Source organism: Oncorhynchus mykiss, chromosome 8 (genome assembly GCF_057628025.1).
Source record: "Oncorhynchus mykiss isolate SJ-2025 chromosome 8, ASM5762802v1, whole genome shotgun sequence".
In the NCBI taxonomy this organism is placed as follows: domain Eukaryota; kingdom Metazoa; phylum Chordata; class Actinopteri; order Salmoniformes; family Salmonidae; genus Oncorhynchus; species Oncorhynchus mykiss.
The window spans coordinates 87,997,873-88,012,442 of record NC_143029.1 but is presented as its reverse complement, the minus strand read 5'-3'; the positions used below and the strand labels follow the sequence as shown (position 1 = coordinate 88,012,442).

General features: G+C 42.3%; 1 protein-coding gene across 1 annotated transcript in view; it reads left to right on the top strand.

The window, feature by feature from the left end:
* The window catches only part of LOC110530824 (netrin-G1-like), a 133,876-nt gene extending 121,783 nt beyond the window's left edge, over nt 1–12,093 (top strand). The window contains exon 6 of the mRNA XM_036986619.2: nt 9,274–12,093. Coding sequence (XP_036842514.1) covers nt 9,274–9,518 — 245 coding nt within the window. The 3' untranslated portion in view covers nt 9,519–12,093. The remainder of the gene's footprint in view (nt 1–9,273) is intronic.
* The last annotated feature ends 2,477 nt before the right edge of the window (nt 12,094–14,570 follow it).

Here is a 14,570-nt window from a genome sequence, read left to right as displayed (position 1 = left end):
AGACCCAGAGTTACCTCTGCTGCAGAGGATAAGTTCATTAGAGTTAACTGGCTCTCATGAGGACCGCCACAGGAAAGGAAGACCCAGAGTTACCTCAGCTGCAGAGGATAAGTTCATTAGAGTTAACTGGCTCTCATGAGGACCGCCACAGGAAAGGAAGACCCAGAGTTACCTCTGCTGCAGAGGATACGTTCATTACAGTTAACTGGCTCTCATGAGGACCGCCACAGGAAAGGAAGACCCAGAGTTACCTCTGCTGCAGAGGATAAGTTCATTACAGTTAACTGGCTCTCATGAGGACCGCCACAGGAAAGGAAGACCCAGAGTTACCTCTGCTGCAGAGGATACGTTCATTACAGTTAGCTGGCTCTCATGAAGACCGCCACAGGAAAGGAAGACCCAGAGTTACCTCTGCTGCAGAGGATACGTTCATTACAGTTAACTGGCTCTCATGAGGACCGCCCACAGGAAAGGAAGACCCAGAGTTACCTCTGCTGCAGAGGATAAGTTCATTAGAGTTAACTGGCTCTCATGAGGACCACCCACAGGAAAGGAAGACCCAGAGTTACCTCTGCTGCAGAGGATAAGTTCATTAGAGTTAACTGTCTCTCATGAGGACCACCCACAGGAAAGGAAGACCCAGAGTTACCTCTGCTGCAGAGGATAAGTTCATTAGAGTTAACTGGCTCTCATGAGGACCGCCACAGGAAAGGAAGACCCAGAGTTACCTCAGCTGCAGAGGATAAGTTCATTAGAGTTAACTGGCTCTCATGAGGACCGCCACAGGAAAGGAAGACCCAGAGTTACCTCTGCTGCAGAAGATAAGTTCATTACAGTTAACTGGCTCTCATGAGGACCGCCACAGGAAAGGAAGACCCAGAGTTACCTCTGCTGCAGAGGATACGTTCATTACAGTTAACTGGCTCTCATGAGGACCGCCACAGGAAAGGAAGACCCAGAGTTACCTCTGCTGCAGAGGATAAGTTCATTAGAGTTAACTGGCTCTCATGAGGACCGCCACAGGAAAGGAAGACCCAGAGTTACCTCTGCTGCAGAGGATACGTTCATTACAGTTAGCTGGCTCTCATGAGGACCGCCACAGGAAAGGAAGACCCAGAGTTACCTCTGCTGCAGAGGATACGTTCATTACAGTTAACTGGCTCTCATGAGGACCGCCCACAGGAAAGGAAGACCCAGAGTTACCTCAGCTGCAGAGAATAAGTTCATTACAGTTAACTGGCTCTCATGAGGACCGCCACAGGAAAGGAAGACCCAGAGTTACCTCTGCTGCAGAGGATGAGTTCATTACAGTTAACTGGCTCTCATGAGGACCACCCACAGGAAAGGAAGACCCAGAGTTACCTCTGCTGCAGGGGATGAGTTCATTACAGTTAACTGGCTCTCATGAGGACCACCACAGGAAAGGAAGACCCAGAGTTACCTCTGCTGCAGAGGATGAGTTCATTAGAGTTACCAGCCTCATAAATGCTTCACAGAGTTCAACTAACAGACACATCTCAACATCACCTGTTCAGTGAAGACTGTGTGAATCAAGCCTTCATGGTCGAATTGCTGCAAAGAAACCACTATTAAAAAACACCAATAATAAGAAGAGACTTGCTTGGGCCAAGAAACACGAGCAATGGGCATTAGACTGGTGGAAATCTGTCCTTTGGTCTGATGAGTCCAAATTTGATGATTTTTGTTTCCAAACGTCTTTGTGAGACGCAGAGTAGGTGAACCGATGATCTCCGCATGTGTGCTTCTCACCGTGAAGCGTGGAGGAGGAGGTGTGATGGTGTGGGGGTGCTTTGTTGGTGACACTGTCAGTGATTTATTTAGAATTCAAGGCACACTTAACCAGCATGGCTACCACAGCATTCTGAAGTGATAAGCCATCACATATGGTTTGTGTGTGGTTAGATCTGTAGCCACGAAGGTTGAGGTTAGATCTGTAGCCACGAAGGTTGAGGTTAGATCTGTAGCCACTAAGGTTGTGGTTAGATCTCTAGCCACTAAGGTTGAGGTTAGATCTGTAGCCACGAAGGTTGTGGTTAGATCTGTAGCCACGAAGGTTGTGGTTAGATCTGTAGCCACTAAGGTTGTGGATAGATTAGATCTGTAGCTGCTAAGTTCATCGTTAGATATGTGACAATATCTATACAGTATGCTAAACGCTATAATAGCTACAACACTTAAAACCTAACCATTACCACAGTATACAGTAAGGCCCTGATTAGGAGGGGGGGGGGGCAGTTAACAGTACACATGCTGTGGCATACACTTTAGTCATTATTTCCTGTGAAGTAAATCAAATCGCTTTCTTTGGAAAATACACTATATATCCTTAGGGAGGGAAAAGCTCTGCTGTCGTTCTTCAAGTAGTTTGTGATACCATTCAATTGTAAAGCTAACATTGAAAACACATTGTAGTCCAAAACCTAGTCGTTGAGTCTCTCTGCTGTCCAGTCCATCAGTAGACGCTCAGTAGTGGCACTGTGACACACACACACACACACACACACACTCACAGACAATAACAAACACACACACACACAAACACACACACACACAATCACACACACACAGACACACACACATATATACACAATAACAAACAAACAAACACACACACACACACACACAATAACAAACAAACACACACACACAAACAAACACACATACAAACACCCACACACACACTGAAACACATACACCATGCCCCAATGATGAATCTGTGTTGACAGTTATCCTGCAGAGAATGTCACACCCTTTGGCAAAGTTGCGATGCTGCACACGTGAGGGACTCAGCGTGGGGTGTGTGTGTGTGTGTGTGTGTGTGTGTGTGTGTGTGTGTGTGTGTGTGTGTGTGTGTGTGCGTGTGTGCATGCGTGCGTGTGCGTGTGTGTGTGTATGCGTGCGTGCGTGTGTGCGTCTCAGGGCAACTCAATGAGCGGGTGTTGTTGTTCTTTGTGTTCGAAACTCTTGAGAGTTCTCACGTCTGTCTACCAGAGTACTAATGATAGATTAGATTGGACAGGGTAGATTACCATAGATTAGATTGGACAGGGTATGGACAGGTTAATGGGGAGTCATTATTACCACAATCCTTTTATTGACCATTAAAGACTGATCACGGTTATGTTCATCTTCATATGATGAACTAAATATAATATATGAACTAAGTAAATGAGTTTTCACTAATGCAGCAGACTTGACATAACTGTGTTGGTAGTACTGTAGAAAAACATCTATTTAATGTCAACTCAAGACACAGAGTGAAAGATACTGTCTGGACCATATGTGGCTTTTCACTAATATTATTATGTGGGATACAGACAGTACTGCACAGAATGTTCCTTTGATACAGTACCTTAACTCCACACTAGATCTGTTCACCTCTACCCACTCATTTGACTGTCGGAATCCAGGGGAAGTCAAACCCGTCAAAGCAGTTTGTCTATGGTTTCTTCTCAACTCCAGCTCTCTACACCCCTTCAACCCAGTCTTTCTCTCTCTCTCTCTGTCTGTCTGTCTCTCTCTCTCTCTCTCTCTCTCTCTGTCTGTCTGTCTGTCTGTCTGTCTGTCTGTCTGTCTGTCTGTCTGTCTGTCTGTGTTGACAGTTATCCTGTCTGTCTGTCTCTCTCTCTCTCTCTCTCTCTCTCTCTCTCTCTCTCTCTCTCTCTCTCTCCCTGTCCCTCCCTCTCTCTCTCTCTCTCTCTCGCTCCTATCTTCTCTCTTATATTTTCTTTCTCACTCTCCTATCTTTTCTCTCGCTCTCTTTCCTCTCTCTCCTATCTTTTCTCTCTCTCCTCTCTCCTATATTTTCTCTCTCTCTCTCTCTCTCTCTCTCTCTCTCTCTCTCTCTCTCTCTCTCTCGCTCCCTGTCTCTCTCTCTCTCGCTCCTATCTTCTCTCTCTTATCTTTTCTTTCTCTCTCTCCTATCTTTTCTCTCGCTCTCTTTCCTCTCTCTCCTATCTTTTCTCTCTCTCTCTTTTCTCTTTCCTCTCTCTCCTATTTTCTTTCTCTCTCTCTCTCTCTCTCTCTCTCTCTCTCTCTCTCTCTCTCTCTCTCTCTCCCTCTCTCCCCTTCTCTGTCTCTCGCTCCACCCCTCCAACCTTTCCTAAGCCCAGTTAATCAGGCCTACAGATGCTGGGGGAAAAACAATGGTTCCGGGGTCTTCTGGAGGACGTGGAGCAGATGGATAATCCACAGATCCACTGCCAACAAAGTAAACTCTGTAAAGTCTGCAGATTAGAGACCTTTGAATCTGAATCTGAGGCAGAAAGTCAGTCTGCTGCTGCAGCTGAGAAGCTGAGAACGTCCATACATTTAAACAATAGCAAGTATTAGCTACCCAATGCATCAAATACTTAACCAGCGTGCTGCAAACGTTCAAAAAAATGTTTTGTCATCAGTATTTGTTTGGTTGAAATGTTTAGTCATCTCACAGTGTAGCTCCAACGGCACTAATCTGTTGAGCGTCTTCGGAGCTTCGCCCTAGCAAGGCATTTCATTGGTTTAATGTATTGCGAGGCATCCGAGTACCACCGAGTTCCGACCCCTCTTTGGCTGATTTCTGCCATGGAACTTCCCCCAAGCTTCCCGTTTTAGTTAAACTGGTTCGTGACGTGGCTAGGGGCCAAGTGACTAGGCAACAGGATGGACAATAATCAGTAGCAGCAGCGTATGTGATGAGTCAAAATAGGGTACGGGTAAACTATTTAGCAGTCTAATGGCTTGGGGGGGTAGAAGCTGTTCAGGCTAGGCCACGACATGCAAAATATAAATTGTTAGTTGATCAATAGAATATTGAGTTTCTATGTCCTGCTCTGAGATTAAATAGGCAATGATGTCGCGCTCCTATCGCACAGCAGCCTACAACTTTTTTATTTTATATAACCTTTATTTAATTATTTTAGAATCTAAAAATAAAACCACATAGATTTTCGCTCTTCCCACTAACGACAAAATGGCTGCATTCTTGTTGGTGATGTCAGAGGCCAAATAAATATCCTGTGGAGTACCACAGGGATCCATTTTAGGGCCTCTCTTATTTCTTAATGATATGCCAGATACAGTAAAGTGTAACCTCTTGCTTTATGCTGATGACTCATCCATACTGGTATCAGGGAAGGATATAGTTTACATAGAGGAGACTGAGTAAGGAATTGCATTTTGTTACAGATTGGTTAACTGACAACAAATTGTCGCAACATTTGGCAAAAACTTAATCGATATTGTTTGCAACAAAACTTAGATTGCTTAGGGCTGACAAAATAACAGTAAACTGTGCAGGCAAGGAGGTTGAATCTAAAACAAGTGTATCTTATCTTGGGGTGTTCCTAGATCAATCCCTTTCTAGAGACCTGATTGCTGCTAAAAGTCATTCTAAAATGGTGAACAAATTTAAATGTTTATATCGTAACACTAGATATTTTAACATTAATGAAACTGCTTGTCTCAACCTGGATTCAGTGTCATTTTGATTATGCCTGTTCTGCTTGGTATAGTTTGCTATCAAAAAAAGCTGAAAAGGAGATTGTAGGTCATGAAAAATAATGTTATCGGGTATATACAGTGGGGAGAACAAGTATTTGATACACTGCCGATTTTGCAGGTTTTCCAACTTACAAAAAATGTAGAGGTCTGTCATTTTTATCATAGGTACACTTCAACTCTGTGAGACGGAATCTTAAACAAAATTCCAGAAAATCACATTGTATGATTTTTAACTAATTAATTTGCATTTTATTGCATGACATAAGTATTTGATACATCAGAAAAGCATAACTTAATATTTGGTACAGAAACCTTTGTTTGCAATTACAGATAATCATACGTTTCCTGTAGTTCTTGACCAGGTTTGCACACACTGCAGCAGGGATTTTGGCCCACTCCTCCATACAGACCTTCTCCAGATCCTTCAGGTTTCGGGGCTGTCGCTGGGCAATACGGACTTTCAGCCCCCTCCAAAGATTTTCTATTGGGTTCAGGTCTGGAGACTGGCTAGGCTACTCCAGGACCTTGAGATGCTTCTTACGGAGCCACTTCTTAGCTGGCTGTGTGTTTCGGGTCGTTGTCATGCTGGAAGACCCAGCCACGACCCATCTTCAATGCTCTTACTGAGGGAAGGAGGTTGTTGGCCAAGATCTCGCGATACATGGCCCCATCCATCCTCCCCTCAATACGGTGCAGTCGTCCTGTCCCCTTTGCAGAAAAGCATTCCCAAAGAATGTTTCCACCTCCATGCTTCACGGTTGGAATGGTGTTGTTGGGGTTGTATTCATCCTTCTTCTTCCTCCAAAAATGGCGAGTGGAGTTTAGACCAAAAAGCTCTATTTTTGTCTCATCAGACCACATGACCTCCCATTCCTTCTCTGGATCATCCAGATGGTCATTGGCAAACTTCAGACGGGCCTGGACATGCGCTGGCTTGACCAGGGGGACCTTGCGTGCGCTGCAAGGTCCACAACTTAATTTAAAAAAAAAAAGAAGCTTTTGATCATATGCCCAATTTGCACAAAATATTTACTTGCCAGCAATACGATATTTCAACCACCAGCAGATGTGTGTAACATGTGTTCTAACATTTATGGGGAAGTGAGCACATTATCACTTCAAATTACATTTTTATAAATGCCAACTTTTGCTTGCAACTGGTGTACGCACCTTTTTGGGATATATTTTTTGTACATATGCAGGTTTTATAAATGAAGGCCCCTGTTGTTTAGACCGTGTACTTAAACATGATCCAGAGCCATTTTTTACACAGAATCGTTAATGAGATTCATCCTTATGCAGGAACGAGATTCCAATAATACTCCAATCTCTTGGCAAATATTATATAATCGTAGATGTCTCTGTAAGAAGAGAGGGAGGAAAATTAGCATTTTTATTCAATCTATTTTCATCTATTTGCATTCACTTCCCTACTGTATGTCATTCAGAACATGCGCAAATTATGGAACGTATATTACAAAACAGTCATTATTACTTAGCAAAAGTCTGTGTTTGTTCCAATACTTCAATACAATCCTAACATCCAAGCTTTTGGCATTCGGATCATAGTGTTTGCTGCCTGTGATGTTTACTCCAGCCAGGGAGGAACTATAATAGGATCATCTGCACATGCCAATTTGCATTCCAAAGGCACCAATCACACGTGGAGAGCCTGGTAGAAGGGTACCAATTACGTGGAGAGCCTGGTAGGAGGGCACCAATCATGTGGATAGCTTGGTAGGAGGAAGCCAATCAAGTGGTGAGCCTGATCGGAGGGCGTCAATCATGTGGAGAGCCTAATAGGAGGGAACCAATCATGCGGAGAGCCTGGTAGGAGGGCACCAATTACATGACGAGGATGATAGTTGAGAGCCAATCATGTGGATAGCCTGCTGTGGGTTATTGGTTCCTTTTCTTTCAGTGTTATTTTCTCTCAAATCCCCCGTGGTCTCTAAAATACTACACCTCCGCAAGGTCTTCTTCTATGGTCTCAGTCATAAACAATCACTTACGAAGTGAGCGGATGTGTCCCAATACTCACAGATTACTTTTACGTCCACACTAATAATTTGGTATTAAACTGATTATGGGAATAGACCAATTATGGTATTAGTCATTTAAACACCTTACTCTATTATCTTACTACGCAGATTAAAACACCTGGCTTTCTGGTTTTCTGAGCAATTTTTCTAATTCTTAGGCAGAAATGGCTTAATCAGAGTTACAGCGGTGTATGTGATCTGCGCATGTGCTAGCATGAGCAGAGCTAGCACAATCAGCGCTAACAAGAGCAGCACTTGCACGATCAGCGCTAGCACGAGCAGCACTAGCACGATCAACGCTAGCACGATCAGCGCTAGCACGAGCACGAGTGAAGTGAGTTTGGAAAAACTGAAAGTATACCTCTTAGAAATAGTGAAATCATTCTTCTTGCAAAGCATGTAAATGTTTAAATCAAACTATAATATTCATCTGACTATTCACAAAATGGTATTGTTGTGTGCATGTAACCGTACTCACAGATGGCCTCCTTTTTTAGTTCACACTTATTGTAAATTAGTATGGATTTGCATTAGTATGTAAAGTTATACCTCTCTTTTCTATAATTGGAGTTATTACATAAAACAGATTTAGAATTCCGAAGAATACCTGTCATGTCGGAAAATGTTTTTCCGGGGTGTGATGTAATATACAGGACCCGTCTAGCCAGCCTATTTCCTACAATGTAAACCAAAAAAACTTAACCGCAGATTAAAAGCAAAGATATATATATACATGTTGAAGTTTGGGGCCAATCCGATGGTAAAACTTTAAGTTAGCTAACAACCGAAAATCCCAAAAGATAGATTCCAGATGTCCATCAGCTAGCGCGCTAGCACTAAGCCAAGATGGAGAAAAGTTACATCAGCTAGCACTAAGCCAAGATGGAGAAAAGTTACATCAGCTAGCGCACTAGCACTAAGCCAAGATGGAGAAAAGTTACAAAACTCCTGTAGCCTTCTTCACAGTGAACATGCAAAACAGTTGTCAAGATAAAAAGGAGAACAGAGGAGGTATAATTAGAACAAGCAGGTATGATTTTTTTTATTTCCTTTTGAGCCCACGGCAAGGAAGCACCAGAGCCTGCCGTACTACCAGATTCCCACTAGATAACACAGCCAAAATGTCTGTGAATAGCATGAGATGTGGCTAATGTTAGCCAGCTTGAGCTACAAACTCGGTAGCACAGAGTAGGTCCTCACTATGATGTTGACAAATAATGCATTGTAGGTTGTTTAGAGGTTATCTGGAAATAAGTTAATAAATATGTAATAACCCAAAAACATAACTATGTTTGTAATTATAGGTAAACAGAATATGACCACAACTAAGCTACCATGTCTTTAATAACACAGTGTTGTAACATTAGTAAAAACTCCTTTAACACCTCTCTCTCTCTCTCTCTCTTTCTCCCCTCCCTCTCTCCCCTCTTTCCTCTCTCTCTCCCCCTCCCTCTCTCTCTCTCTCTCTCTCTCTCTCTCTCTCTCTCTCCCCCCTCCCCCTCTCCCCCTTTCCTCTCTCTCTCTCTCCTTCCCTCTCTCCCCCTTCCTTCCTTCCTTCCTTCCCTCACTCTCTCTCCCTCTCTCTCTCTCCCCCTTCCCTCTCTCTCCCCTTTCCTCTCTCTCCCCTTTCCTTTCTCCCCCCCCCCCCCCTCTCTCTCTCCCCCCCCCCCCCTCTCTCTCTCCCCCCCCCTCTCTCTCTCTCTCTCTCTCTCTCTCTCTCTCTTCACAGCTCATGTGTGTGACAACGCCATGCTTCTCTGTCAGAACGGAGGAACGTGCCACCACCATCAGCGATGCCACTGTGCTCCAGGTTTCAAAGGCGTCCTGTGTGAGAGGACACGATGCCAGGTCCTCGGGCCCTGCGAGGAGTACCCCACTGCTGGGCAGCCATCCCTCCACCACCCTCTCCTCCTGGTCCCTCCAGGTCTGCTCCTCTCCCTACTGCTCCCCCTGGTGGTGATATGGTTCTGCTAAGAATTGTTATATTCATTACCAACTGGCCAGTGAACTTTCAACTTGGAACTGAAGAGGTCCACTTGGCCATTTGTCAGCCATGTTGTCATTTTGAAGGACAGCAGGGCAGGACCTAATGCAAGTACATTCTGGGACAGCAGAAAGACAGCTCAGATCAGATCTACAGAAAAGAGAAAGGAAATCAGCCCTGAAGGACATGGGATCAAGCAGGGACACTAAACGAGATATTACGTGCCCTGGTCCGTGGTATAAATAAGGAACCTTTATTTAATGTCAAAAGTGAAATATGGTGATGGCTGATAAACTGAATGGATAACGAAGAAATGATACTTTTGGTCAGAGAGACACACAGACAGACAGACATAAGTCAACTTAAGGAGCTTAGACGCGGGCTGCGGTAAATGGCAATTGAACCATGAGAAAATCCGCACACCGTCTGTAGAGACCAGCGATCCCGGGTTGTTGTCAGCTCGAATATTGTCCTTAAAACATTGTTTGATTGGTTGACAAGATGAACGATGCTCACCGACCGCTCAAGACTTCAGCTAATTTAATCTTTTTGGCGCCTTGAGCTCCAAGCCAGCGGAGTTGCTCACGGAGAAAGCGACACGAACCGCGTCGCTTATAAAAAAAAACACTCGTATTTTGCCGCCCGCCACCATACTACCATTGAAGTTTATGTGACCTTCTCTGCTTACCGTGGCCCGTCTGTAAACGCCTTTATAGTACAATCTACAACCTTCAATCTCACTACGGTCCTGTCCCAAATGGCACCCTATTCTCTATATAGTACACTCTACTTCCTATATAGTACACCCAGTGGGTTCTGGTCAACAGTAGTAGACTGTATAAGGAATATGGGTGCCATTTAAAGGGATAGTACACCCAAATTACAAAATGACACATTGGTTATTTTATCTTGTAACCAGTCTATGGACATGTTATGATAGAAATCCGTGCTTTGGTTTTAATTCCCTGACACTGTTTCCAAATGCCAAGGTTTATCATTATAGTACAAATTATTATTATTTTCATTTTTTAAATTTTTACCAGGCAAGTCAGTTAATAAGAACAAATTCTTATTTACAATGACGGTCTACCCCTGCCAAACCTGGACGACGCTGGGGACAATTGTGTGCCGCCCTTTGGGACTCCCAATCACGGCCGGATGTGATACAGCCTGGATTCCAAACCGGGACTGTAGTGACACCTCTTGCACTGAGATACAGTGCCTTCAGACCACGGCGCCACTCAGGAGCCCAAATACCATTTAGGTCCTAGTAACGATATTAGAATTTTTCACTCATCATGTTTAAATCATCCGGAAGTATATAAAATAGATTTTTGAAGCTCAACAAAGTTACGTATTGATGATATGAAAATGATGCGTGAAAAATGCTAACATCAGTACCAGGACTTGTAAGGATTTGTGCTGAAAATGTTCAAAAATAACTAGCATTTGGAAACTAACCAAAGCATGGATTTCTGTCAAACCTTGTCCCCAGACTGCTTACAGAGTAAGAAAAGCATTATGGAATTTTGGAATTTGGATGAACTATCAGTTTAAGACACATTTAATGACAACAGATGTTGGTATACCAACGTGTGACCTAGAAACAAAGTTGACCAACGTTCTCATTCTCTGGGAACAGATGAATAGTCTTCACAGAGGTTATGCCACTTAATGTGGGCCAACCAAACTGTAGGGAAAAAAAACAACAGAAATCACTCTGGATCTGTCATCTGCATTACAAAGTGGTTGAGAAGTCACTCTTGGTATATATTCCCCTTTCCTTCTTTCCTCCCTCCTGGTTACCTTCCCTTACCTCCTTCCCGCACTTCTATTCCTCCTACCTGTAGCTTTAGTGTCTAGCGATTTTCTTTGTCTGCTTAAAAAGGCCTTTTTTTGTTTTGTCAAATACCGCACAAGTGTTATGATCCAAGCTAAACTCCTTGACTACCGGTTGACTCGGAGACGAAAACTATTGTTATTTTTGTTGCCGGCTTCGTAGTCACGGAAACGCTTGTTGAGCTCACCTGATGTATCATATTGTATTGTAGCTGTATTTAATGTTTGTACAAAACAAAAAGATATTTTCATGATTTTAAAGTAAATGAAAAATATGTATTACTTTTAGTTTTTTTTGTTGTATCGTTGCTGGGCAGCTTGAGGTGGTAAGGATAACTCCTGAAGATGTCTACGACTCAGAATGCATAAAGAAATGGTTTTATTTTTCCTGATATTGTGGTTGAGACCTGCTGACATACTGTATGGAAACTGTTTACAGATACACAGAAACACAGCTGCACCAAAGGGAATTCCAGGTGTTTATTTTAATTTCTTTACAGACTTCAGCAGAACGCATCATCCAAGTACAGAACAATAACATTACAAATTCAGTCAGACAAGACAGTATATTATTACTCTTTCAAAACCTCACTTTAGACACTCATAGCCTGCCCTGCCGTGTGTAAATTCCCCAAGATTACAGCTACAAATCCAGGTGTCTTATTGATGTCAACAACATAATAGATTTTCCAAGTATAAAATATAAAACTGTTTACGCTAAACTAATTCCATTCTACCAGTGTGTGTCCCTTCTTACATTCACGATGCAGCCGTCCTCTAGATCTCAAACCCATTTCTCCGCCGTGTGGAAATGTACCAACAGGCTCCGAATGAGATGAATGTAATGACGGTAGTCCAGGTGAGAATGGTAGTTGATATAATCCATGAAACCAATGAAGAAAGGAAGAGGTTCCATTAAGCTCATCTCTTTCCAGCTGGTGTTGTGACTCTGCGTATTCATGAGAGGGGAAATTAGCCTAACTGTAAACCACGGTGGGTCACTGAATAGAAATTAAGTCACTCCTGGTGGGTGACATATTGCACCTTGAGACATTAGATTTGGCAGACTGACTGTCTTTATTATGATAAAATGAGATATTTAATAGGTGATTCTTTATGTTCTACCATTGTACATTTTCAAGAGTTTTATGCATCTTGGCCCACACATTATAGTTGTCAGTGGTGTCACGGACTAACAGTCATGTATTATCTGTTTAGGAGTGTTGAAGGTTCCATTTTCCAAAATGGCTGCCCAGAAAATGGAGTAGCACATCAAATACATTTTCTGGTGACATTACAAGGCTGAGTAATCAAATCAAATCAAAATGTATTTAGTCAACGATAGGTGTAGAGTAACAGTAAATACCAGGTAATAACATGGCTACATACAGAGTACAAGGTAATAACATGGCTATATACAGGGAGTACCAGGTAATAACATGGCTATATACAGGGAGTACCAGGTAATAACATGACTATATACAGGGAATACCAGGTAATAACATGGCTATATACAGAGTAACAGGTAATAACATGGCTATATACAGAGTACAAGGTAATAACATGGCTATATACAGGGAGTACCAGGTAATAACATGACTATATACAGAGTACCAGGTAATAACATGGCTATATACAGGGAGTACCATGTAATAACATGGTTATATACAGGGAGTACCAGGTAATAACATGGCTATAAACAGGAAGTACCAGGTAATAACATGGTTATATACAGGGTACAAGGTAATAACATGGCTATATACAGGGAGTACCAGGTAATAACATGGCTATATACAGAGTACAAGGTAATAACATGGCTATATACAGGGAATACCAGGTAATAACATGGCTATATACAGGGAGTACCAGGTAATAACATGTCTATATAACATGGCTATATACAGGGAGTACCAGGTAATAACATGGCTATATACAGAGTACCAGGTAATAACATGGCTATATACAGAGTACAAGGTAATAACATGGCTATATACAGGGAGTACCAGGTAATAACATGACTATATACAGAGTACCAGGTAATAACATGGCTATATACAGAGTACAAGGTAATAACATGGCTATATACAGGGAGTACCAGGTAATAACATGGCTATATACAGGGAGTACCAGGTAATAACATGGCTATATACAGAGTACCAGGTAATAACATGGCTATATACAGAGTACAAGTTAATAACATGGCTATATACAGGGAGTACCAGGTAATAACATGGCTATATACAGGGAGTACCAGGTAATAACATGACTATATACAGAGTACCAGGTAATAACATGACTATATACAGGGCGTACCAGGTAATAACATGGCTATATACAGGGAGTACCAGGTAATAACATGGCTACATACAGGAAGTACCAGGTAATAACATGGCTATATACAGGGAGTACCAGGTAATAACATGGCTATAAACAGAGTACCAGATAATAACATGGCTATAAACAGGAAGTACCAGGTAATAACATGACTATATACAGAGTACCAGATAATAACATGGCTATAAACAGGGAGTATGAGGTAATAACATGGTTATTTACAGGGAGTACCAGGTAATAACATGGCTATATACAGGGAGTACCAGGTAATAACATGGCTATAAACAGAGTACCAGATAATAACATGGTTATAAACAGGAAGTACCAGGTAATAACATGACTATATACAGAGTACCAGGTAATAACATGGCTATATACAGGGAGTATGAGGTAATAACATGGTTATTTACAGGGAGTACCAGGTAATAACATGGCTATATACAGGGAGTACCAGGTAATAACATGGCTATAAACAGAGTACCAGGTAATAACATGGCTATATACAGGGAGTACCAGGTAATAACATGGCTATAAACAGAGTACCAGATAATAACATGGCTATAAACAGGAAGTACCAGGTAATAACATGACTATATACAGAGTACCAGGTAATAACATGGCTATATACAGGGAGTATGAGGTAATAACATGGTTATTTACAGGGAGTACCAGGTAATAACATGGCTATATACAGGGAGTACCAGGTAATAACGTGGCTATAAACAGAGTACCAGGTAATAACATGGCTATATACAGGGAGTACCAGGTAATAACATGGCTATATACAGAGTACCAGGTAATAACATGGCTATATACAGGGAGTACCAGGTAATAACATGGCTATATACAGGGAGTACCAGGTAATAACA